The following is a 26,465-nucleotide window of genomic DNA, read 5'->3' as shown; positions in this document are numbered from 1 at the left end:
CTGACCAATCAGAAAGACAGGAAGGATGCCTCAGTAACGAACTGCTCTGCTGCGTAATCTGTACGAAATTTCCAACCTATGTACAAATACATCGGTGTTTTTTATTTCATATTTCACCTTGTGTTGTTTAAGTCATGTTAAAGTCCATTTTTTATACTTCTTTATTTTATTTTACATTTGGCAATAGTGCAAGTACAAACAATCAGAGTACGTAAAATAAGTTTTGAAAAGACAAACCTTTAGATCTCGAAATTTACAAGTACAGACGGGTTTATTAGATAAAAATAGATGTTTAAAAGTCTAGAGCCTGCACTGTTTCCCGAGTCCCGACCAACCCAATTTACAGCGCATAGCCTACCCTATATAACTTTTGACCCTACTCCCTGCCCACCTGTTTGATACCCACTTTACATTATAGCGTAATTAAACCTGGACTACATAAAATTAGCAAATTAAGCAAAAGCTGCGCTTGAGACGAGATAGCGCCCTTTTTGATGTGACGTACGTGACGTGGTTTTTCCAAAACGTATGATTGAATAAACTCAATTTTGAAAGCGAAGTATCAAAAACTTCTAAACGGCTTCGCTTTATAGACAAATAACGAATTTGAGGCAGGTTGCCCTAATGATGAAGCAAGTAATAAGTTGAGGTCACACTTATTGAGAAATATTCTGCAATCAATGACCGCATTCTTGCACCTTATTTACACCAACTTCTGTTCTTTATTAACAGGAAGTTGCACATGTTTGCAATAACACTTGCGTTCTTGTTCAAAGTTCAAGTCATGTTCAAATCGATCCATTACATTATATATGGATATCGATATCGTATACAACTAAACTGCAACCTAAAGGACATCTCGTTGAAACACTGCTCAGATATACTGTACGTGTTTAACTTTAGAATGTTGTTAAAATGTTTTGTTATTATCATTAATAAAAATATCCCGTGTTATTTAATATAATTAATTGATCAGTTTGACAAAAACAATAAGACCATACGTACAAATGAGCATATAAACATCATTCATGTATCAAAATTCTGATGCAAGTTTTTACTTATACTCAGAATGCCTGATCTAAGGTGATACAAACAAAAAGTATTTTGAATAGACATTCAAAATATAAATGTCTTTTTGGTGTGCAGTTCAATAACAGTCTAACAAATGCCATCACTTCATAAAAAAAATACTTTATCCTGGAACCCAAAAGCAAGCAAAACTTGAGACCTTCATTAGTTTGATTGAAGGCTTAAATTCGAGAAACATTTGTTTAATCTTGCTACATTTTGTGTTAGAAAAGGCATTTTTCCACCATAGGAACTAATTCAAGTTTTACCAGGAATTGATTTTAGTTCATGTAATAGTTCCAAAGTTATGTGGAAAAACGTTTAAGGTGACCACTTGTACATCCACTTGTTATGTGAACATGCAGACATCTGAAGAAAACTGGAGACTATAGACCCCTTTTTTGTTAGTAAACATAGTGACGCGTTTTCGTGGGCGGAGGCGAAAGGTGGAGGCAGAAAGATTCCCCTGGCCGCTTTACTAATGCTAGCGAGCACGTTTTGATAACTTTTTTTAACAATAACTGGAGAGAATCCAATTTAATTTGAATATGTAAGGTCAGTCACAGCCCGGAACTGTGACTGTTGTTGAAAAAGTGAACTTTAACGGAAGGAATCAGATTGGCCGACCTATACACGCTCACTCACTGGATGGATGAACTGTCAGGATTACGTTACCTCCAGTTAAGTGGTCTGACATCCACACATACCCCATAGAGAAAGAACCCAAGCGTGTATAGTCAAGACAAACTGAGAGAGAATAACGTTACATCTTTAGATGCCTATATGTACTAACAGTGGCCAACGTTAGCAAATGCAGCTTGAACACACACCTGACACATGAGCCATTCTCACTGTTCCCTCTCCCGGGTTTCTATACACTTATGAATACTGTAGAAACAGCGACGACAAACAGTTTTCTTTATATTTAATCTCCGGTGGTTGGCCAACAAAGATAGCTTGCATATGCGCAAAAAAAGTTTTAACGTTACCTGAAAAATAACTTCACTTGTTAATACAACTATAAACCAAACCAACAAAAGACAGTTTATTAAGTGATATGTGTGAGCTGTAAATGCAAGCATCTTTGGTGATCGTTTCTGTGAAGTCCGCTAGTTTTATTGTTTAACTACAACTGTCGTTGTTTTTTCTGGCAATAGTATGTGTTATAATGTCAGATTAAAGCCTTCACTCTGTCGATTCTGGCACTCAAAAACACAGCAAGATGATATTTTAAACTCCTTATGTAGCCGACCCTGAGCTGATTTGTATTGGCCGCCTCCAGTTTTCCCATTGTTTTGCCTCCAGCTAAGGCCGTGACGTAATCGAGAGGTTGGCTCAAAAGGGGTCTATACATATACACTTTCTGAACCTGAAAATAAGTGCTTTATAAAATCAGTGCGGGTCAGAGTCTGTTAGAGGATATTCTAAGCCATTTTTCTTGTCTTCTGCTACATTCTGGACTGTGGTTAGGACCGTCTCGACTGGAAAAGAGAGATACAGGCTTTCCTTAAGTTTTTTTGCTGAGGGCGAGTCCTCTGTGCTGTACAATGGGTCAGTCACAGTTAAAGTGATGGAGGGCATGTTTCTAGCTTTGCGTTTTGCATTCTTCTTTTCCTGTCTGTAGGCAACATTCATATTTGTAATTACCTGTAGAGACAAAATAAACGTTCTTAGAAAACATTTATTTCATTTAAAAATGTTCGTTTTTTTAATAACTGCTAGTGCAACTGCTTGCTTAAATAACTTAAAGCACTAGTTCTAACTCATGTCTACAGAAGATCTTGGCCATACAAGTGCTCAGACCTTACCATCTGTTTGACATTATTCTGTTGTTCCTGAATTGAGGACATAAAAGAGTTTGTGTCCTCTTCATTAAGGGTATATCCCTCCTGGTCCTGATTGTAACTTAGAGGATTAAACTTTATCATAAAAAAGATAAGAAATAACACCAATGAAATTCTTGCATCATAAACCGAGTCATTCATTCACTGAATTGCCATTAGTTTAAAAGTTATCAGTCTTACCTCACTGGACATGCTGACTTTTCTGTTAAACATTAAAAAGTGAGGTGCGAATTTTGTCGTAGGGTTGACTGATGTTCTAAAGATCGCCAAAACTGGATCAAGAAAATCATCCCACTCCACCTGTTTCTCTACCACCATCTGTTTTATGGCGTCCCTCAGTAGATGACCGCTGCGATCAAACAGAGCATTCCGCTGGAGCTGGTCTACTGACAACAACCTTGCCGCTATGTTCCACCTGTCACACAGATGCTTAGTAACCTAAAATAATGAATGAAAATGCTGTTAAAACACAAAAATGTTTTAGTTTCGTTTAAAAGGATGGCATTAGGACCAAAGCCTTTACCTCTTCACAGAAGTCAGTGCTTTGAGAGCAAAATATTGTCTTTGCAGGGCCAAATCTGGAAAAGCTCATATTTCGGTAAATAAGACATGTTGCATTTTACATCATTTTTGTTATAGCATTAATAGTGTTTTAATGACTAACCTGTAAAAAGATGATGAAATGCATCTGGCAACACAAAGCCCATCTTTCTTTTGTATGGGAAAGGCCTCTACCCATTTACTATAGTAATCTGTAATGATAACAATGTGTGTATTCCCTCCATGTATGGTTCCTGGGAATGGACCTGTTTAAAAATCAAATCAATTGCAGGATTATGTTTATTGTAAGTGAATGTGTCAAGCCAGCAGATGAGGGTCCCTTACCCATTATTTCAATGGCCATAATCTCCCACGGACCATCCACCTTGATAGGTCGTATTGTTCTTGCCAAGTTTTTATTTCTCTCTGTGTGCTGACATGTTTCACAAACTTTTATCTGCAACAGATAACAAAAGGATATCTGGATAAAGTTAAGAACAAATAATAGAACAGTTATTCTAGGGATTTAGGATAGTGACATCCACTGCATACCCAATCCACAACATCTTTGACAATGCCAAGCCAGTAGTATTTATTCTGAATCCTGTGAACGGTCTTCTTCTGTCCCAGGTGATGGCCCATGTCATTAAAATGACACTCCAGGAATATATGTCTCTTCCGCTCAGCTTCAATAACTACTTCACGCTTTTCTTCTTTCTTTGGCCCAACATAATACAACCGGCCATCTGTACAATTTATGATACAGAGGTTAAGCAAGACCAAATATCTCTAAACATAAAATAAAACCAACCTCTAACCAATCAGTGGTGCCTTTTTCTGTGGTATGGTAAAATAGAAATACTGGACATAATAAAACATGCAGGCTCTCACCTTCAATCATAAATTTTTGAGCATATCTTCTTAGATTTTTCTTGCGAATAGGATTCATCGTTTGTGGAAAACAGCCATCGGCGACAAAAGCGTAAATGTCCCCCAGTCTGTTTGAACTGGACTCCACCACCTCCTCCTCGGCAACTTGCAACGAGTCCACACTCAACATTTTGCCGCACCGTCCCGGGCATTAAATGCATAACAAATCGTACACCCAAATAACCATCCAACTATGTCATTTAAAACTCTACGTTAAATGCACTATCATGGAGAAATCATAATACATTTCTAAACAATTCGAGTTGTGTCTTGAACTTGCAGCACACAATACCCGCCGGACGTCTTGAGCGATGTACCAGGAAGTACAAATCTATTTGGTTTATCTTTCTCTAGGTCTTTGTCTATAGTTCTCATTTTATGCATTAGAGTTCATATTATATCTAGCTAAAGTATAACATGTTATAAAACATCTACGAATAATTATTTGTGTAAAAAGCACGCTTTTATTCAAGCAAACCCTGCCTTTGTTTCCTCACGGATGTATTTCTTGTTGAACCACAACAATCCTTCAGGGGGCGTGTCTGTACGGGCGGATTCCCAGCAAATTTACAGTCAAAGTTACTTCTAGTAATGTTATTCTAGTAAAGTAATGTTTTTTAAGGTCTAAATATTGATGTCACTCTTGTAAATTTTAAGACGTAATATAACGGCATCATGAATAGATTTTACAAGTGCAGTTGCTTTTTCACAGATAATATTTTTCTCGAAGACTACAAACTGCACGTCCGATTTGTCTCAGAGACACAGTTCAGGGAGGACTATCAAAATGTAAGTGATCAACAACAGTGCTGATGTCTTAATGTTTAATGCATTGCCATTTCTGTTTGAACAACGTGCCATTTGCGTTACAAGACCCTGAGAACCTCAGGATGCGAGTCTGAATCTCAATTCAGCGACGTGCTGAAAAAGGTGAGTAAGGCCTCGAGAGCAAAAAACACCCTTGCATAAAAAATGGTCTTAAATCTGGCAGCCGGTGGTTATTTATTTTGTTGTGCGACCATAGATTCATGTAGAAATCGCGAGACGGCAAGATCATAAATTGAAGACGGCAGAGAGGACTGCTACCATCAAAGTGATTTATAAGCCTCTGCATCAACATGTTTATAATCTACAGGTAAGTACAGTACAGCACAGCAGTACAGATGAGTCTGTCCTTCACAATCATTATACTTAATATATCAATATGATGTCTTCAGGAATCATTTCTGGCCCCAGAGTTCTTAGAGATGGTGAACTACACCTCTTCAAGTGATGCTACAGTAGATGGACTGATTAAAATCATCCGGACTGAGGCAGGTGGGCTGGGTCTTCGCAAATTTTGCAGTATAAATCTGCTAACCATCAGGTAGATGGTGATTATGTTGTTGTCAAATGAATGATCTTTTTCAGCACCAAGAGTCTACAGGTTTCCAGTGTTCACAAGAGAATTCTGCAAGGACTTTATAAATGAGCTGGAGAATTTTGAACAGTCTGATGCACCAAAGGGCAGACCGAACACTATGAACAATTATGGGGTAAAGGTTTTCATGTATACCTATACCAGTCACATAATCGTTTTATGGATGAACAATGAATGTGCTTTATACACTTAAATGCAGCATATACCATAATATGAATTTCAGATGTTTTTAACTGAAAACAGATTCTTCTTAATGAACTGGGCTTTGATGAGAGCTTCCTCACCCTATTGAGAGAGCTCTATCTGCGTCCGCTCACGGCTCTGCTTTACAGTGACTGTGGAGGAAGCTGTCTCGACAGTCACAAGGCTTTCGTGGTGAAGTATTCAATGGGAGAAGACTTGGACCTTAGTTATCATTACGACAATGCTGAAGTCACTCTGAATGTATCGCTGGGGAAAGAGTTTACGGAGGGAAACCTGTTCTTTGGAGACATGAGACAGGTGCTGCGAGTAACAGTTTGCAATAGATTATGATGATAATGATTTAGATGATAAAGGCAGTGGTTTGGCAAAACATTTGGTAATCGGTTTGGACCATTTTTCTAGATTTTCTTGTTAATATCTAAGAAAGTTCCTTGGAAATATGCATAGAATGCTGCCTTTATATATTTAAATATCTTTATTTTAGCACATAAACAAATCTTTTTAGATTAAGTCGAGATTTTATGATTATACAACACAGTTCCCATAGCAAAGACGCTGACACTTTTGGTTAAACAGTGGAAAGATGGCCAGCACAAGCGTTTAACTTAGTATTGCAAGATAAATGTGCATTTACACTGTCCTGAAAGTTCCCTCAGCATGTCTTTGTGCGTTTTTCAGGTGCCTCTAAGTGAGGCTGAGTGTGTGGAAGTGGAGCATCACGTAACCGAGGGTCTGCTTCACAGGGGCCAGCACATGCATGGAGTTTTGCCCATCTCCTCAGGCACACGATGGAACCTGATTATATGGATGCGAGCCTCACCTGAGAGGAATAAACTCTGCCCCATGTGTGGTAGGAGACCCACGCTAGTTGAGAGCGATGGATACAGTGATGGCTTCACCACAGACCCTGATGATACAAGTGGCAACATGTCATGCACTTTAACATGATGTTATGTACTGTAGTAAATATCGTGGGTGCTGTTTTTCAGATAGTTAATTCTAATGTATCATCCATGGTAGAACATGCTTTTGGCCCATTGTGCCTTTTATTAAATCAGTACCAAAAGTGTATCGTTAGCTTAATGTTCTTGGGAAATAATAATATGTTGTGTAAATCACCAGATTTTAATATTTATTTGATTGTAAATCTTTTTATGGATGTATTAAAGTTATTTTAATTATGGTACAGTATCTCTTCATTTTGGAGTGTTATATTTGGATAAATGATTTAATATACAATATACAAACAATGTATGATGTACACACACAACAAATTTTACACAACCTAAGGTATACAGCATATGTACATGGAAAGTTAAATAAATAAATATCGTCCATCGAATTTCCATAACCAGAATTCAACCTGTCAGGTGATGGAATTAGTGCATCTCAAAACTCTTTTTCTCAAATTTTTCCATTAACAACCCTGCAAGTGTCAATATATGCCCACACAGCACAAAAAAACCAGACATTTCACTTTTACATAAGCATTCTTAAACTAAAGAAAAATCAAGGCTTTCATTTGTTATTTCAAAGCAAATTTTTTGGTTGTTTCTTTTCCCCAACTTTGAGTTTTGAGTGTCAAAAGCAGGAAAAGAAAGGGAAAGGAAGGAAAAGCTGACTGTTTCAACACTGAAAGACAACACTAATGGACCCACAGGTATAAACAATATTCATCATTTCAAGATATTTTTGGTATCTTGAATAGTTTTAGAACTTGGTGGTGGTTGAGGAGATTCCCCCTTTCCATGTAAAAGCGCTTTGAGTGCCCAGGCAGAAAAGCGCTATATAAATGTAATGAATTATTAACTACAAAGTGCAAGAAACATTCAATATCTACAGTATATTATTCTAAACAAAATTCACATTTGTATTACGAAAATAATCTTTCTTCCGTCACATTTTTCTCTTGCATGGTTTTACAATAACATCTGTTATATTGAATTGACACTTGTGTAGCATACATCATACATTTCGGCCTAGCCTTTACCCTTCCGCATCACAACATTATAGTTTCCACTGATGCATCTTAAAGTGATGTCTGATCCACATTTTATCCTCATAAGTTGAATGAACTTGTGTTTTGGCAACATGGGAGCTTGAATAAAGCTGAGACAGGATGCATCACATTCCACATTGCTCAAAGTTCCAGAAGAACTGACAATCTTCATCTTTTTCATTATAGCGTCGTTTCACTGCTCATGTCCCTGTGTTCCCTGTGTTCCCTGTGTCTGCCTCTAGGGTTCATATCTGTGTCGTCATAGTCCGATTCCATCTCAATCTTCACCTGGGGCACGGTGCAAGTCATCCCTCTGGCCACTGGCATCGCCGGGGATGACGGACAGGAGATCTTCAAGTGTAGAGTGATGCTGTGGAACGGCAACCTCCAGTTACAAGAGTGAGGAAGAGTAGTGGAGAGAGGAGAGGGCTGTGAGCGGGGGTGTGGAACGGTTGAGGATTTGGATGATGAAGCAGTATATGTATTTTATAAAATGGATGTTAGAAGGTGGGACTGCACACATGCTCCACAGGAAAAATCTGGGATCAGGACACCCAAATCAGGAAAGAAGATGCTTGTGCTAGACATTACAGCAGCTATATTTCTTAAATGTGTAAATACTATGCAACATAAAATCATCCAAACCATGCCCCCTGAACAGCAATGCAGACATGAAACTCAACAGATATGACTTCTTAAAGTGATAAAGGTACACATGAGGAGATGGGTTGTGGGTATATTATAAGAGACCAGACAGGGAACCCTTCAAAAAGGCAAAAACAACTGGCCACATCACATGTTATTTTAGTACAAGCACTCGTAATGGAAGCACAATCACACAGGAGAAAGAAACAACCAAAAGTCCTTGAAAGAACTAATGTATTTACATTACACACACGCATATGAATAATAACTACTTTGTGGAAAAAGTACACAAGTAATATATATTTTAACTACTAAAAACTAATTTTGCAATGCTTGCACAAAAAGTAAACCAAGTGGGGTACATATACTGTATATGTATGTTCAGTTCTGGGGTCATGTGTGAATGTGAAAATGTAAAACATAAAACACATGCAAAACTCAAATATTTACACAAATTCATGTGAGAGGCATGCAGAGTGAAAAAACTGGTGGTTGAAAACAAATCTATCTGCATTGCTTCAAAGCGCATGGCAAGGGCACAGATGTAAAAAATCTATAGATGGTAAATACTCAAAGTATATATTGTAGCTGTCGGACTGAAAGCTTGATAATACACAACATTTTTTTCAATAATCAAACATTGTGTTGTCAAAGTTGACAAACCAATACTTTTTATTGGTTAATGCAAAACCCACAAACGAACACGAAGAGTGACCAACAGTAATGATTCATGAAAAAATTGAAATCATGAAAAATGGAGATACAAGGTTTCAGTCTGACATTGAAAATTTTTACACGTTTTGAGCTGTTTCGTATCTCTACCATAGCATCGACTTTAATGTAAATGTTAGTGCAGTCTAGTTCTAATAAATGCCGGTTAGTAGTGATTCGGTTGAAGTGTCATGCTTTTACATTTTATAATGGGATGACCATGTGTTTATCAGTGGTAGTAACTGCCTGGTTGGCATCTTGCCGCCCACTCTGAGCTGGAGTCTGGCGCCTGTAAGAGGTCACGGTAGGGAACGTGTAGTTTGAGCACACAGTACCTGCGATCCATGTCCGAATCACCGGGGGAGCAGTTTGTATACTGGTGATACTTGTCCTGTAAGCCAAAGAGCACATAAACCTTATTACACTTTTAGACTTATTATGCCCCTTTCTACCAAAAGGGGGCACCAGTGGAACATAAAGCCATAATGTAGATCACTATCTCAAAGTCAGCTCATTGAGACCAGTATTGATTTCAGTCAAGCCTGTTCTTTAATAAACCCAAATATTTTTTTTCTCTGGAATTCCAGCATAGCGAGTCTTTCATTGAAGGAAGCATCAGTCAATTACATCAGACATTCATACAGTACATATGCTTGAAAACACTTACATCATCTTCACTGTCGTCCCCTCCTTTGGGTTTCTTTTTGTCCTTCTTGTTCTTCTTTTCATCGTCCTTTTTCTTCTTTTCTTTCTCGGGTAGTATATCATCCACCCATGCCAGATCGTGCTGAGAGAAAACCATGTCCAACATCTTACGCACCACCATGAGACCAAGAATCTGAGGGATGGAGAGTCAGAAACTGTTTGTGTGTATCTTCAATGCAATGTTTATTGTCCTCAAGAAACTTCTGAAGCGCATGCTCTGAAAAATATCAGAGCATGTGTGATTCACTATGTGCTTCTGAAAATGAAGACGATACAAAGTGAAACTAATGGTCCTACAAAAGAGATCCAGGGAGCTTTATTGAAAGTAATATCATTTTACTAATGGCAATATACGTGGAATTATTTGTGCTATAAAAAGGTGCTCATGCTCTCGTACCATGATAGGGAAGATAATAGCCAGGAATGTGGATTTAAGGGTCCAGAGCACAGCTAAACACACAATCTGCACCAATGTAAACAGGTGGACCCTCCTCAGCGGTACGTGACGCAGGTAAGCAAAGTCTGGCTGGTGCTTCGCCGGCATCATGATCAGTTTAATCCTGTCCCAGAACTACGGGAGACAAAATGTGTGAGAGGCTACCAGTGCTCATTACTGTTTCTCGGACACCTTTTAATTCAATTGCTTTACCTAGATAATACATCACAATGACAAATCGATGTGCCAAACAGAAAGGAACTCCATTTACAAAACTCAACACTTCAAAGCGACTTGCTCTTAAGTGCATTTGTATTCATTCTGTACGTTCTAAAGGTCCCAGCTCAAAGCCCATCACTGCTTTCGGCCTCTCATTGTTCTCTAGCTGACATTAAAGTAGATCACTAGAACACAGAAAACCAGTACCTGGACTGCGCTAAGCTACACAAGAAGCTGGGTTCCCACCGCAGGCTGACAGCCTGATCAAAATGCAGCTGAAATTGCTTCGATAAACCCAGCCAGCATGCAAATATCCCTTCTCACAACGGCACGCTCTTCCATCCTTTCACTGTCAAAGTGCGGAGAAATCACTCATTTTTTAACCACTAAACACGCAGACATAGCACGCATGCAAATGACTGTACCACACGTGATGTTTTTCCTGCATAGATAAAAGGGTGATATAAAAACTTCAAATGTCAAAAACCATAAATGTTGCTGAGCAAAGGCAGGTTGGAAAAAGGTTACATCTCTGAAGACACTAACCTGGATGCCGCCGAGAGAGGCAACACCCATGTAGAGGAAGACTCCATACAAGACCGGCATAGGAATGAACTGCAGGCAGAAAACACAGCGTACACTTTAGTCTTCAAAGCAACACTTCATAGCTTTGCTGGTGCTGATGTAGCTTGACTTGCTTTGATTTTAAATAGGTCTGTTAAACGATTAATCTTGATTAATCCATTCCAGAATAAAAGTTTGTGCTTCTATGTGATTATATGTCTGTGTACTGTGCATTTTTATTTTGTATTTATAAACACATACATATTTAGGAAATATTTACATTACCAAAAAAATGTAATTATATTTAAATTTTCATGATTTTTGATATTTTTCTTAAATATATGCATGTATATGTTTTTATAAACACCAACTTTTATTCTGGATGCGATTAATGTAAACCTAACACCATGTCTCCACCGGACGCAGTGCGACGCGACAAGACAATAGAACGTATTAGAACCCATTATCATTTGAAATTTTGTCCACACTGGATGAGGCGCGACGCGACATTCCCATTAGAACAAGCCGTGTGTCATGTCATGTTATTTTAAATAATTGCACATCTTCCGTTGTTGCAAGAAGGACCCCTTTTCCAAAAATGTTTGACCTTTAAAACACATAACCACATTTCATCACAAGTTTCATGAAAAGAAACAACGACAATGAATGTCATAGCGGTAAGTCTGATCACATTCAAATTTATCTTCAGCTTTCTATGACTGCATTTTAGTACATACTGTATGAAATTTAATATGAACATTACCATTTGTTACCTTTTCACATATTTGAAATAATCAGAGTACACCATACAGACATATTAGAACATTATTATTGTAGTAATTACTGTACCTTTCTACCGTGAATTATAAATTGCTTTTAATGATCTGTCATTTTAGGAAGCTCACCTGCAGGATGGGGGCGAGGAAGATAGACACTCCTGTCAGCACAAAGACCAGGATTCCTGTCAATCTCTGCTCTCTGTAATTGCAGGAGAAACAGTCAGATTGATGGAAAGGGAACAGAGATAACAGAATTATGATATAAGCACAGATTTGTAATATGTGTATGAAAACAGCCACAGTTTTGTTCTGTGTACAGTGAGATCCAAAAGTCCAGTTGCTTCTACTGTGCAAAATCTGTAGAGCATTTATTTATGCTGTGTTTAACATTTTATGTTAGTTGTCTGTGCTTTTCCACAAAGCAGCTGACTTAGTCAATTACACAAAGTTTATTTGGTTAGCGGCCTAAACATTTTTTTATATATACATTATATACTATACTACATTATGTAGCTGGGAAAAAAATAGGTGACCATTTTGAAATGGTTTTACAGTTTTTCTAAATGTACTATCTATAGGTACACTGTAAAACTTTGCTGTAGTTTTTGCAGCAGGTTTGCCAGTAACTTACTGTAGATTTACTGTAATTACTACTTAATATACTTTCCAATTATAGTACTGTTTTCCATTACTTTAATCAAAATTAAAACACTTTGACTTTTGAGATTCAAAATGAGCAAGAAGAGACTGGCATTACCACAGCAACACTGTAAAAAAATGAAAAGTATTTTTCTCTTGTTTTCTGTAAAAATATTTCAAACTTCTTAAATTACGATACAATTACATAACAAGAAAAGTGACCCAAGATATTTAGTCTTGTTTTATGAAAGAAAAATATATCAACTAGGTAAGTTTATGCTTAAAACAAAATTATACATTAAATCTACAGTAAGTTACTGGCAAACCTGCTGCGAAATTACAGCAAAGTTTTACAGTGTATGTGTTTAGGTAAAATTATCGTTTTTTCATTCTGTGAACTACTAACAATATTTCTCTAAAATTTCTAAAAAATATATTGTTTCTATTTGCCTATCACAGTTTCTATGTGTCTTGTCATGCTCCTGAGGTTTGATTTTATTTTTATTTTTATTCACAATATTCAATTCAATACAATACATTCACAATACCTCTAGAAATGCTGATTAAAGTGATAGAAAGTGAATTAAAGAAAGCTATACATACGGTTGCTCATTCTGTCTCACCTCACACCCAGAAACTGCGGCTGCTCTCCAGGAGCACTGGATTCACTTTCCATCTTTAGTGAATCGATGTGGGCGATTGAGATGACAGTGGCAGCCACATACCACGGCAGACCCAAAAAAGAGCAGGCTGCCATCAAAATGCCCACCCATATCAGGTCCAAATGATACCCACATCCTTTCTATAACAGACAGACAGAATGGAAAGAAATCAATGATAATGAATAGAACAAATGTCACCACATTGGTGGTGGTGACCACCAGATACGATCCATTATAACTGAACTCTGGAGCAAGACATCTAATCGCTGGCTTCCCTTTAACAAACAAAGTGTTTTGCTTAACAAAAAAAATGTCTTAGACCACCATGAATTTTCATTCTGATTTGAGTGTTGGTCCAGCTGTTGGACCAGCATAACCATCAGTCAAAATGCAGGAACACCAGTACAAGGACTAGATGAAGATTGTATAGGAATAAACTGATCAGATGTGAAATCTATCATGTTTAATGAACTCTTTGAATAAATACCTTCAGCTTGTTTTCCTTGCGGTTGACGATGACAGCGCTGATCTGCTGATCCATGAAGATGAGGATGGTGACGAGGAGAGCAGGAACAAAGCTTCCCAGATAAACCCACCAGGGATTCTTTCCGAAGGGTATCACGAACCAACCCCGGTCAGGACGAGTGGGCTGCAGGAATTAGAAGGAACATAAACATTACACAACCAAGAAAACGTGAATAAAGACGCACGTGTGATATGTGATTTGATCTGCATGTACCTTAAACTCTGTGGGCACAATGAGTTTGGGTGTTTTTAGACCAACAAGCATATCCAAGCCCACAAACGTCATGATGGACATGAAGATGGAGAAGTCACTAATCAACTTTCTCAGCTGAATAGAAAAGAGTACTAAAATGAATATGAATAAAGTAAGAAACAGCAATATGCAAAGATTAGTTTCCCACTAACATGTCACTGGGAATTAAAAATCTCTTAATTACTCTGAAGTCACAGAGTATTTATTGAACCTTTAAGAGAAAGGAACAAATCTAACAAAACAGATCCAAGATAATGGGGAAACTGCAACAGGAAGAAACGTGTGTTTGAGAAGTAAAAAGTTTCTTTCTTCCTCCACCTGTCTTACCTTTGTGGGAAAGTAGCGGCTAAACTTAAACTTCTTCAGCGTGACTGTCATGGAGTACGTCCCGAAGAACAAAATGAAGGACATGAGAGCGAGATCTGGGACGAATTTGCAGGTTTTCCCTACCAGAGAGCCACCATATTTCACACACTCCTTTTTGCTCAACTGAGTCCAGTCCAGAGCTGTTATATTTAACTGATAGACAGGAGGCATAGAGAAAGAAATCAGGGCCAGAAGGAGAACATGTAGACAAGGGAAAGAACGGAGGGGTTGGATGTGTTGTGGATGAATTGCAAAATGTGAAGAAAGAAGAAAAGAGAGAAAATAAAACAGGACAGGGCCAAAAACATAATGCGACAATATAGAGAGCAAGGCATGTAATATTTGATCTATTTGTAATAAAACCATTAAATTTAATTTATGATCAGGGTATGAGTGAGATGGCGATATAAAAGGCACTTACACCAAAGAGAGCAGAGCTATTATCTGGCGCTGGGACTACAACAGCGAATATCATTGGTGCCACTGAGAAAGAAACAGACAGGAGAATGAGAAAACAAATGCAAATCTGAATTATACTTTGTTGGCAGAATTTTTTCAGGATTAACGGCAATTGCATGTGTGACCACAATGTAATTTCCATATGGTTTTTGGAAACCATTTTAAAAGCTCAGGATGTGAAATTCAACCTAAAAATGCCTCTGTGCACAACTTCAAGTCCATCTGACTTAATAGTTCAAGTTCAAGTGGTTTTTATTGTTGTTTCAACAATATACAGTGCAGTACACAGTGAAACGAAACAACGTTCCCCCAGGACCAGGGTGCTATACATACTTAAGACATAAACACACAGATTACATAAAGTGCACAAATCTGTACAAGTACAACATTTAGTGTAAAAGAAAAACGTGACACAATATAATAAATCAAGACACATCAGTTGTCTAGTTAAACTCATGTACAGTATATTAAAAAGTACTCACATCAATAAGCAGCCATGTTTGGGGTTTGCAGCAAAAACAAACAAATAACAAATAAGTTACAGTAATCACATATAAACTCATCCAGTTCTCTTCATACACTTACATTAAAGTGATAGTTCACCCAAAAATGAAAATTCAGTCATCATTTACTCACCCTCTTGTCCTTTCAAACCTTTATGATTTTCTTTCTTCTGCAGAACACAAAAGAAGATATTTTGAAGAATGCTGTTAACTGGACCCCATTCACTTGCATTGGTTTTGTGTCCATACAATAGAACTGAATGGGGTCCAGTGCTGTTCGGTTACCAACTTTCTTCAAAATATCTTCATGGGTGTTCTGCGGAAGAAAGAAATTTATACAATGACATGAGGGTGAGTAAATGATGACAGAACTTTCATTTTTGGGTAAACTACTGTATCACTTTAACTTTGTTTAATCATAAAAGAATAAATATCATCGCTGTCTTTCTGAAACCTTGTATGTCCAAATTGCTGTTTTCAGGAAATGGAAAAAAGTTTTTACTTTTTATTGGTTAGATATTTGCAAAATCCAGTGACAAACATAACTAATAATAATGATTTATGGCAAAAAAAATCACGAAATATGGAGATAAGAGGTTTTAGAAGGACATCAGTGACATGAATTTCATACTGTTACTCCAAAGAAATATTTTGTGCATACAGTAAATCTTATCACACTCATTGTAATTCATTTCACAAGCAGCTCTCCAGCTTTCCATACTGTATCCCAAGAACGGACTTACTCGGGTCTGGAGCCACACACTCGCATTTGTAAGCAGTAACGTAATCCGGTTTGAAGTCGGTGTTGATGGGATAATATTTGAAAGCTCCTGCCATCTTCTTGATAGCATCAGAGATGAAGATAAAAGAGATGAGGCTAGAGAAACCTTCCTCCGTAAAGCGGGTCATGTATTTTATGATGTAACTTGCATCTGTGGCAACCAGCAGTAAACACTGAACACAAGAGTGCATGCCGATCCACAGCCGAAGCTCCATGTAATCAATCCCATTATTTCTAACGAGAGAGAAAGTTTAAAGGAAAAATAAACGCAATGAATGATGAGATGAATACAGAAGTCTTTGGTTTGCATCTTTTAAAGGTCTGATGAAGTGAGCAATCAAAGGTTTTCTTTATTGACCACAATAATGGAGTTTGAAATTGTGATTGATTGATGCGGATTGCTCTCTCACTTGCTGAATTCATAAAGCAGCTTCTCAAAGATGAGGATGGGGCCTGTTGAGCTGAGAATAATGAGAGGCTGACCACTGAACAAACAGAAGACGGTTCCTGCCAAAGCAGTGCCCAAAAAACTCTCCATCACTCCCTGAGAGAGACAGAGAGAGAGATCAGAGGAAGAGAATCAGCGAGCGAGGAAGACAAGGCAAAAGACAAAGAAGATAAGGTTACTTAGGTCCTATTTGGACTGGAAAATCTTTCACTTGGCAATATCATAAAATGTATTTAGAGGTGTTACTTTATTATTAATATGAGTAAATGTATTTCTTGAAATATGAGGAGGATATGCATTTCTGGTGCAGTATGACACAGAACTAGTGACTTTAGTGAATGTGCAATCGTATATTGCATTTTTTATTTAAAAATGGATAATCCTATTTTTTCATACAGAAAAAAAAGTTTATAAACACATTCTGCTCCACTCAAAAAATAATAATCAGATTCTAATACACATGCTAAAAAGTACAAATATCTAAAAAAAAATTAAATCACGATCAACAAGCAAAATGACCTAAAATATGAAGTCTTGAGAAGAATCATTAAAATTGTGAATTTTTCACAAATTCACCTCTTTATTAAGTAGCCTACTTAATTCAGGGTTTATTTTTTTACTCTATTGGCAGATGTTTTTGCTTGTTTTAAGAATAAACGTGCCTCTAGAATACACATTTGACTAGTTTGTTACAATGTAAATTATGTAGATAAAGTAATTGATCTAGAATAACATACTATTTAAGTGATTTTTTGGTCACCAATAATCTGCCAAGTGTCTTCTTTCATAAGAGACCAACTTTAGGTCTATGTTTCAAGCATTCAGGAATGACAACCATTTCAATGGACAGTTCACCCAACAATGAAAATTCTGTCATCATTTTCTATCAAAATTCTCTTGCCATTTCAAACCTGTATGACTTTCACAAAAGAAGATAATTTGAAGAATGTTGATAACTGAACCCACTCAATTCTCTTGTATGGACACAAAACCAATGCATGGGTGCCGGTAAACAACATTTTTCAAAATATCTTCCTTTGAGTTCTGCGGAAAAAAGAAAGTCATAAAGGTTTGAAATGACAAGAGGGTGAGCAAATGATGACAACAATTTTCATTTTTGGGTGAACTATCACTTTAAGTTTGGATTGTGCATCTTTATGTGCATTTTTGAAACATTTAGTGACACTTAAAAGGTTAATAAGAACTTTTAGATGTTTGTTCTGGAAAACAAGACAAAAATACCAAGTAAGATTTTGTGTAAGATGAAGCTTGTTCAATAGCCTACTCGTAAACTGCTAAATAAAACATTATGGCATTCAACTTTAATCAAAGTGTCAAATCCTGAGTCAAGCGGAAAATTGCAGAATGTACCTGGTAGTTGTCCGTGGCATCCCCTAGAAGGCCCCCGAAGGTTATCGCATTGGTTATGCAGCCCAGGTAGATGAAGAGCACTGCAGAGATGGACTGGAGGTGGAAGCCTTCATAGAAGTCACTCGGGTACCAGGGAAGCTTCCTCTTGATGTCAAGGAAAAGGCCGCCGCAGAACCTGCTCCACAAACACAGATACATTATTCAACAGCAAACTACTCTTTAGTCTATATTAAAAAGACAGGCAGAGGCTAGCCCTATCTTGCTTATTATCACAGAGTACTGGCAGAACACAGCAATTTTCTGATTCTGTTCTCACATACCCGCTAGCAGAACTGCCATTTATTAAACTTTCCTTTTATTGGAGTATTGATCAAGATTTGAACTCTCCTGAGTGAACCTTTAGTTCTGAAGTATCTTTCAATTATGTGAAAAGACAGATAAGACAAGGCTGCTTTGAGCTCTCATATACCCCAATCTACTCAAAGTCAGGCATTTTAAACTTACAACCAAAGCGCTTTCGAGGCATTACAAGGCATAGTCAGTATTAAAGGAATAGTTCACCCCAAAAAGAAAACGGAGTGTCTATTTACACGGAGTACAAATAGCCCGCCCAATTGGGCAGAGACTATTTGCACTAGCTCCGCCCACCAATATGTGATTGGAAAAGAGAAAGTGTAATAACGATGCTATTTCAAGCAGCAACTCCAGTGGCTTAAGGCGTAAAGTTCCTCAGTACTTGAGTGAACTCTTCTTGTATTATAGTCCTTCACGTGCATTACGCTCTCAGGTGTCCTGTCAGTTGGTAATACCTAGAATTTGAAAATCAAGTGCAGGTGGTAGATCCTTTTCGTATCTAGCGCCTAAACTTTGGAATAGTCTTCCCTGCAATGTCCGGGAGGCAGACACACTCTGTCAGTTTAAATCTAGACTAAAGGTGCATCTTTTTAATCTTGCATACACTACTCTTCCATAATATAAATCCTCTGAGGGTTTAGGCTGCATTAGTTTATTTATTTTTATTTTTATTTAGCCTTGTTGTGCAAGCACTTTCGAGCTTTTGCAGAGGCAGCAGCTTTTGCCAGAGGGGAACTGGAATCCCCTGGTTGTACCTGGGTTCTCCTGAGGGTTTTTTATCGATTGGAGTTTTGGGTTCCTCGCCACCGTTTGCATACTGTTTTGCTCTATTTGCCTGGCCGGGGGGGCTGCTTCAGAATTTAAGTTTTACATAATTAATATTGCATAGAGGAATTTATAGTCTGTTTAATATTTGACTTGTGTTTCTCTCTTCTTTATCTTAAACATGTGTGTAGAAAGTTCAATGAAACGGAAGGAAGGAGGCGGGAACCGGCGAACATTTAACAATCTTTAATCAAAATAAATAAACAATAGCAAAACAGGCCGGCAGCCCCTCACGGTCGACTGCCGGCCACACAAACATAAACACAAACTTAACTAATGTCCGGGCCTGGTCCTCTCTCCCCGTACTCTCCTGCCATTCGTCCTTTTATGCTTCCGCTCCTCCGTGAGAGATACGAGGCCGGAATGACGCCCAGCTGACACTCATTATCAATCGCGTCCCGGCCTCGCTTCTTCCTCCCACGGCTCTCTTCACGCCTCCCTCGTCACATACCCCCATCGCCCCTCACAGGCCGGGGGGCACCCACGAGACTGTGCTTACTCCCCCCCGGGGGGCCAGTCTCAATGGCCCCAGTGCCTGGGGGTATGGACAGACGAGACGAGAGAACGGAGACGGAAGCACCAGGAACGACAGGGGCGAGAGAGGGGAGAGAGGAAACAGAAAAAAAAAAAAATTGGTCCGGTTCCCCGACACGCTGCCACTCGGTCCTCAGCCAGCCGAGAGGCTCTTCCTCGCGGTGCCATGCGGTGGTACTGGAAGCTCGGTGGACGGCTTGCGCCACCTCCACCCCCTGGTGGCCGGCAATGGCTCTTCCGGCTGAGGGCAGCCAGTAGCGAGTCCCCCGCTTCCTGCTCCTCCCCTTTCCGGCGGACGGCAGCAGGATCCGGCCCACGGCAAGCGGGGCTGACTCCTCCGCTCCCTCCCGGACCATACCACCTCGACCCAGGGGCGCGGCAGCGAGGCCCTAGTGTCCTGACGGCCGGCGGTGGCTCCTCCAACTGTAGGTGGCAGCCACCCCACCTCGACCCAGGCACACGGCAGCGAGCTCCTCGTCCCATCCGGGCACACGCTCCAGCACCACCGCCTCGGGCAGCCGTTGGCGGACATCCCTCCCCTTTAAGCTACCTCTTGCTGAAAACGTTCTTTCCCTTTTTCTATTACATTACAGATCATAAAGGCATTGATTTTCAATAAAATTGATGTATTTTTATTAATAAAGTCTAGGTTCAGGGTAAGGTTAGGGGAAAGCGTAGGGCTTTAATATCTTAATAAGTTGCCATCATTTTTATATTTTTTATAAATATAATGATTTACACTCTGTTATTATTGCATAATGTTTAATGCACAACAATACTGAGGTGCAAATAGTGACGTTTTCTGCCACTATTTATAAGTACCAAGAGCATATAACTATTTCTACTTAATCCAAAGAAAATACAGCTATTTTCGGTTAGTGTAAATAGCATATGGCTAAGAACCTACTGCTATTTAAACTTAGTGTAGCATCTGTCGCTATTTTCACTTAGTGCAAATAGCAGCTGCCAAAAGAAAATTCTATCATGAATTACCTTCAAGTTGTTCAAAACCTGTATACATTTCTTTGTTTGGTTGAACACAAAGAAAGGTATTTGGAAGAATGTTAGCAACTGAGATTTCTGGGGTACTACTGACTACCATAGAACAAATTTTTGTATTTTGTGGAACACAAAAGAAAATATCTTGAAAAATTTAGGAGAAAAAAAACAGTTCTGTAATCAATGGTGCACCAAAAATCTCTGTTGCTAACATCCTTCCGAATATATTTCTTTGTGTTTAACAGAACAAAGAAATTTAAACAGATTGGAACAACTTGGTTGATTAATTCATGACAGAATTTGAACTTTTGGGTGAACTGTACCTTTAAAGCTGAGTCCGTAACTTGACTATATATCACTGACAATGTTTGAAACATAAAATACTTTAGAGTCTTACTTCTACTTGGGCTGAAGTCAAATGACTTAAAACAGACATTTCCAGTGGTATTGTACTTGTCACCTTTAAATTATACATAATTATTATATAGCTTATTAGGTAAGAAGACAGAAAACAGAATTTTATGTTACAGATTGCTGCTTAAAAACTGAAGATCAAAAGGCTCACGGCCTTTTCTCATTTACACACACCTCCCAGTATACGCCAGCTCTTCTCCAAGCTCGTGTGGAACAGGCATCTCCTCATCCTCACCAACGGGTCCTCCACCGCCTGCCGTTCCATTCGTTTGGCCCAACTCATTGAGCGAAAACACAGACTTTCTTTATCAGTGAAACAAATAGAAACGTTAAAGGTGCAAAGGATACGTTTTTTAGAAAAAATTGCTGAAGAAAAACGAGGTTAACCTTTTGTCAGCAGAGGGAGTTTTTTTGGGAGGTTCTATGCGAATTTTGGGATCCCATTCACCAGGTGGAAGTACAATCACCTCATCCAGGAACTCATCAATGCCTGCAATCAGATCTTCCCGGTCCCTGGCTTTATATGCTACATCACTGAAGAGCTGCAGATATAATAGACTTTTCTGTCAGGAAATGTTGGACCAGGTTCACTTGTCCAATTTTACCCCAAGAATCGGACATTAAAGGGATAGCTCACCCAAAAAAATCGTCATTTACTTAACCTCTTGTCATTTCGACCTGTATGACTTTCTTCTGCAGAAAACAAAAAAAAGTTATTTTGAAGTATGTTGGTAACCGGGCAACAGAGTTACCCATTCACTTTTGGACACAAAACCAGTTCAAGTCAATGGGTACTGATGTTCGGTTACCAACATTCTTCACTGTTCTGCAGAGAAAAAGTCATACAAGTTTGAAATGACATGATGGTGAGTAAATGATGACAGAATTTTCATTTTTGGGTGAACTAGTCCTTTAAGGATGTTAAGCACATACCAATGGGGTATACAGTACAGTATGCGCACGGTACAATGACGTACTTCCGCTAAAATCTCAGCCAGCTAGGTCCCGGCTTCCGCTGTCATAGCACTAAGGGGCTTTTTCAACAAGTGATAACGACGTGTTTAGTAAGAAAACGTTCAAATTTCGATGAACCGACAGCACTACGGGTGATTATTGTTAAGTGCCTCTGTAATCATGCATCTAGTAAGTGAAAAAGTTCATTTTGCTTTTTTTCATATTTGTTGATGCACCATGAAATGGATAGCCTGAAGTGCTTCTCCTTTTTGGTTGTCGACGTATAGCGTTTGAATAATTAGCCTGGCTGAGATTTTAGCGGTAATAGGTCATCCGTATGCATATACCCCATGAGATAAAATATATTAATTCTTACATCATCCACCATGAGCGTGGCAATGGCACGTCCAATCTCATTGTAAGACTTGGCTTTACCAGGAGGCCCAAGAAGCACAAACAAGAATCTGTTCAAACACATATGATAGGGTGAACACTTTCATTTTTATCCGTTCCATCGATAAAAGACAACATGGGGGTGAGCGAGAGAATTATTAGATAAGATATAGGATAAGTCAATGGATATTTACTCTAAAGAAAACAAAATTGTTACCTGGTGGGTACTGGGACTTCGGTCAGTCCCCCAAGAGTTGTGGCCTGAGCCAGGCGAATGAAAGCCACGAAGGGTTTGTCTAAGAAGTCCACTTCTCCCACCAGAACATTAGACGCCTCTGCATCTCTCGGGATTTTCTTCATGAATTTGTTCTTCAACTACAAATAAATGAAAAAATAACATGCTGTATAATCATATATTTCATGGTTTGATAATACAATCAACAATACAGTTATCCCAGTTTACATGAATTAGCCCATTAACCTCTTACTGTATTTTACTGTGAATTTTTGTTCTTTTGACAATTTGGGACAACAACAACCTGAAAAAAATATGCTTAAAAAACAAAAGCCTCAGTTACTGCTCCTGGCTGTTCGGATTACTTTATTCAGACTATTTCTGTGTTTTTTAACCAAACAGTCTGCACAGACAAATCGCCTTGTGGCGAGGGGAGCGTGGTTCAGCGAGGTCTGCAGCGGGAGGCAGAGGCGGTAGGTCAAGTGCGCATTATGAACACCTGTGTCTCGTTCCAGTGATTGGTGAGGAGACAGTAAAAGCCACCTGGAGGTGACGAACAAGGAGAGAGAGCGAACGGCTGGGAACTCGGCACCACTGCGGAGAGAAGCAGCGAGAGCGAACACGAAATCTATTCTGAGATATTGTTGAGTGATAGCGCAATGGCGCGTGTTTTGTTTGTTATTGAAATAAATCTAAGAGTCCCAGCCACGCGGACCCTGTCTCCTTCCTTCATTCCATTGAACCATATTACACCCCTCTTTTTCTGGATTTAGATGCAGCTTCTTCGCTCCAGTCCCGTCTACTCCTATTTTGAGCAAATTGTAAACCAAGCATATGTCCCCTTGTGTTTGTGAAGGGTATACATCTTCACATTGTGCTTGAGAAAAAGCACAAGAATGGAGTTAAGAAGCTATCTTGCTTTATGAGCCAGACAGAGCTCAGGCCTAGGCCATAAAACAAATCTTTTTGGCCAGCAGCAACATCTCATCTTTTTGCCCAGCTCAATAAACAACCTGAAATTGGAAGCCGGGGCATTGAAACATTGTGAAATTATTTTTCATTTTTATAACAAGACTCTAAGAAAGGACTTATTGATCGCGTATGCTCCAAATATTTTTTTCAAGTAAGATTTGTCTTACTGTATGTTACAAACCATGTCATTGATTTAAGTCCCGAATGATTGATAATGAAATAATGAAAACTTTCCTTACAGTATGTCTTCATGAACAAAAGCAGAACACTGTAAATGATTGCTGTACAGCAATTGGAGTTTTGCCCGTACATTGTGTCCCCATGAACAAAATGGAGACAGCGACACATTTTCCAAAGGGAGCAGCCTGCAGCTCTCTCTCTTTCATCTCTATGCATGTGAGGGCTTAGCACGAGGACCACACAGTGACACGGACACGTTTCCCCAATCACAGATCAATCCTGACCCAGACTACAGGCAACCGCAAACACACTTACACTCACCTCAGAATAACAAATCAAAACCTTAGGAAAAAACCTTTACTACAACTACCATGGTTAAACCATGTACACGTACAGTATATTGTGATGAGACCATAGTAAATTTGTGGTTCCTATGATTTTACTACAAATAAAAAAACATAGTTGCTATAGTTAAACCATAGTTAATTTTTCATGTAAATGAAAGATTTTCAATGTAAATACCAGAGATATCATGAATCTCACCTGGTCTGTGCTTGGGGTGTCTGCAATGTCATTCATACTCCTGCTTTGTGCATGGCCTAAAAATACAGAAGCACAACTAAACATACTTGCATGACAAGTTGAAGACATTCCAAGTCGGAGTCAATATTCCAAGTTGAAGACTGGAATATCATTGCAGATGTCTTCTAAATAGTGTTTTGTTTTCTAATACAAATATCTAAAAGCTTTTAAATCAAGTTACATTTACTTGACAAGAAAAAATATATAAGTTAAAGTTCACCCAACAATGAAAATTCTGTCATCATTTGCACACCTTCGTCAATTCAAACCTGTATGACTTTCTTTCTTCCGCAGAACACAAAAGAAGATATTTTGAAGAAAGTTGACCTAACAGCAGCGGCACCCATTCACTTCTATTGTATGGAGACAAAAACAATGCAAGTGTATGGGTTCGGTTAACAACATCCTTCAAAATATCTTCTTTTGTGTTCTGTGGAGGAAAGAGAAAAAAGTCATACAGGTTTGAAATGACAAGAGGGTCAGTAAATGTTGACAAAATTTTCATTTTTGGGTGAACTATCACTTTAAGTAGATTTATGTTTAAAAAAAGCAAAAAAATACCGCATTGGCAGATTTTTTTGCTTGTTTTAAACATATGACTACAGAGGACGTTTCGGACTGCTGAGAAGATCATTGGTGCTCCCCTGCCCACCCTCCAAGAACTGTACACATCCAGAGTGAGGAAAAGGGCTCAGAAAATCACCCTGGACCTCTCACATCCAAGCCATCATCTCTTCACAATGCTGCCGTCTGGTCGGCGCTACAGAGCACTGAGCACCAAAACAACCAGACACAAAAACAGCTTCTTCCCTCAGGCCATCTTCCTCTTGAACAGTTAAATGTTTTTACACACCGTGCAATTAATAACTCTGTGCAATAATAATTAAGTGCAATATTAATTATATCCTCCAGATAATACACTATCTATTTTTATACAACTTTTTCTGTAAATTATATTTCATTCATTCTGCTTTATATAGCACATACCTTGTACTACAATAGTCTATTCTTATTTTTTACTTGTACATATTTACATACACACATAGCTTTACACTCTCTATATCTTTATCTTATGCTTATTGTATTGTATTTCGTAATTTTTTTATACCCATAGGCCCTTATTTAAATCATTGTGTACTGTATTTTATTGTGTTATGGTCTCTGTGTACTGTTGTTGCTGTTGCTGTTTCTGTGTACTGGATGCTCCTGTCACCAAAACAAATTCCTTGTATGTGCAAACATACTTGGCAATAAAGCTCTTTCTGATTTCTGATTCTAATATTCTTACTTAATTCTTTTTTATTTATTTTCTTTGGTCACTTTCGTGAATATAAATATATTCTAGTACATATCTCTTGATTTAAGAGCTTTTATATATTTTTACAAGACAACAAGACAAATGTACTTAGTAAGAAATTCTTTAGTGACTATTTATTAATTATATTGCACATCGGTACTCGCTGAGGCAGCTTTATGCAAATGAATGAAAGTCTATAACAACAACAACAGACTTTTTTGAAAATTGCTATGTTTACAAAATTCAGAGCAAAATTAAGTCTTATACTGTTTAAAACTCTCAGCAAAACCAAAGTCGGTGAATGGAAGTCAGGATCCAGAAGAACACATACTGAGAAAAGGATTGCAGAACACAGGCACACAGACTTACGTAGCCGGCCATAGTTGGCTGCTTGTTTGCTACGCAGATCTTCCGTCGAGCGGTTGAAGTTCGCACCAGCGGCCGGGGTTTGCGCTGTACTCCGAGCTATGAGAAACAAGCAGCCATAAAACATTTTAAATTAACTCTTAAGCAGGCAATGTTCCTCTTATAATCAAATACTAATGAACTGTGGAAAATAGAGTCAGTGAAATGGCTACAGCAACCACTGAAACAGTTTAAAGTGATGGTTCATCCCCAAAATTTGATTTTTCTTTTTTTTTTAATGGAAAATCCG

General features: G+C 38.4%; 3 protein-coding genes across 4 annotated transcripts in view; 1 reads left to right on the top strand and 2 right to left on the bottom strand.

Moving 5' to 3' along the window:
- Nucleotides 1-85: 85 nt before the first annotated feature.
- On the bottom strand, nt 86-4,843 carry zgc:113436 (uncharacterized protein LOC503528 homolog). 2 transcript variants are annotated; one of them, XM_057356605.1, is made up of 8 exons: nt 4,344-4,843; nt 4,005-4,198; nt 3,798-3,909; nt 3,577-3,718; nt 3,436-3,490; nt 3,093-3,350; nt 2,877-2,987; nt 87-2,715 (listed from the first exon to the last, which is right to left on the bottom strand). In XM_057356605.1, exons 1-8 carry the CDS (start codon nt 4,510-4,512, stop codon nt 2,461-2,463), a joined length of 1,296 nt encoding a protein of 431 aa, XP_057212588.1. In that variant the 5' UTR covers nt 4,513-4,843; the 3' UTR covers nt 87-2,460. The 2 variants fall into 2 exon arrangements, with proteins under 2 accessions (XP_057212596.1, XP_057212588.1); XM_057356613.1 differs by lacking the exon at nt 3,436-3,490 and having other exon boundaries at nt 86-2,715; nt 3,093-3,327; nt 4,344-4,842.
- Nucleotides 4,844-4,920: 77 nt separating this feature from the next.
- ogfod2 (2-oxoglutarate and iron-dependent oxygenase domain containing 2) lies at nt 4,921-7,189 on the top strand. Its single transcript, XM_057356626.1, has 7 exons — nt 4,921-5,171; nt 5,256-5,312; nt 5,407-5,517; nt 5,600-5,699; nt 5,793-5,917; nt 6,046-6,303; nt 6,685-7,189. The coding sequence occupies exons 1-7, from the start codon at nt 5,058-5,060 to the stop codon at nt 6,952-6,954; spliced, it is 1,035 nt and encodes a 344-aa protein (XP_057212609.1). The 5' UTR covers nt 4,921-5,057; the 3' UTR covers nt 6,955-7,189.
- A 94-nt stretch (nt 7,190-7,283) lies between these two features.
- Nucleotides 7,284-26,465, bottom strand: part of slc4a5a (solute carrier family 4 member 5a) — a 28,991-nt gene continuing 9,809 nt past the window's right edge. Inside the window, exons 7-26 of the mRNA XM_057356592.1 lie at nt 26,180-26,275; nt 24,475-24,530; nt 22,762-22,919; nt 22,528-22,615; nt 21,585-21,739; nt 21,372-21,500; nt 18,072-18,246; nt 16,663-16,796; nt 16,215-16,486; nt 14,931-14,965; nt 14,471-14,662; nt 14,105-14,218; nt 13,853-14,014; nt 13,327-13,505; nt 12,191-12,263; nt 11,268-11,336; nt 10,464-10,637; nt 10,029-10,199; nt 9,697-9,752; nt 7,284-8,375 (exon numbers count right to left, since the gene is read on the bottom strand). Coding sequence (XP_057212575.1) covers nt 8,186-8,375; nt 9,697-9,752; nt 10,029-10,199; nt 10,464-10,637; nt 11,268-11,336; nt 12,191-12,263; nt 13,327-13,505; nt 13,853-14,014; nt 14,105-14,218; nt 14,471-14,662; nt 14,931-14,965; nt 16,215-16,486; nt 16,663-16,796; nt 18,072-18,246; nt 21,372-21,500; nt 21,585-21,739; nt 22,528-22,615; nt 22,762-22,919; nt 24,475-24,530; nt 26,180-26,275 — 2,678 coding nt within the window. The 3' untranslated portion in view covers nt 7,284-8,185. The remainder of the gene's footprint in view (nt 8,376-9,696; nt 9,753-10,028; nt 10,200-10,463; nt 10,638-11,267; nt 11,337-12,190; nt 12,264-13,326; nt 13,506-13,852; nt 14,015-14,104; nt 14,219-14,470; nt 14,663-14,930; nt 14,966-16,214; nt 16,487-16,662; nt 16,797-18,071; nt 18,247-21,371; nt 21,501-21,584; nt 21,740-22,527; nt 22,616-22,761; nt 22,920-24,474; nt 24,531-26,179; nt 26,276-26,465) is intronic.

Source organism: Triplophysa rosa, linkage group LG2 (genome assembly GCF_024868665.1).
Source record: "Triplophysa rosa linkage group LG2, Trosa_1v2, whole genome shotgun sequence".
Classification (NCBI taxonomy): Eukaryota; Metazoa; Chordata; class Actinopteri; order Cypriniformes; family Nemacheilidae; genus Triplophysa; species Triplophysa rosa.
Note: the sequence above shows the minus strand (reverse complement) of the source record. Positions and strands in the feature narration are given on the sequence as shown.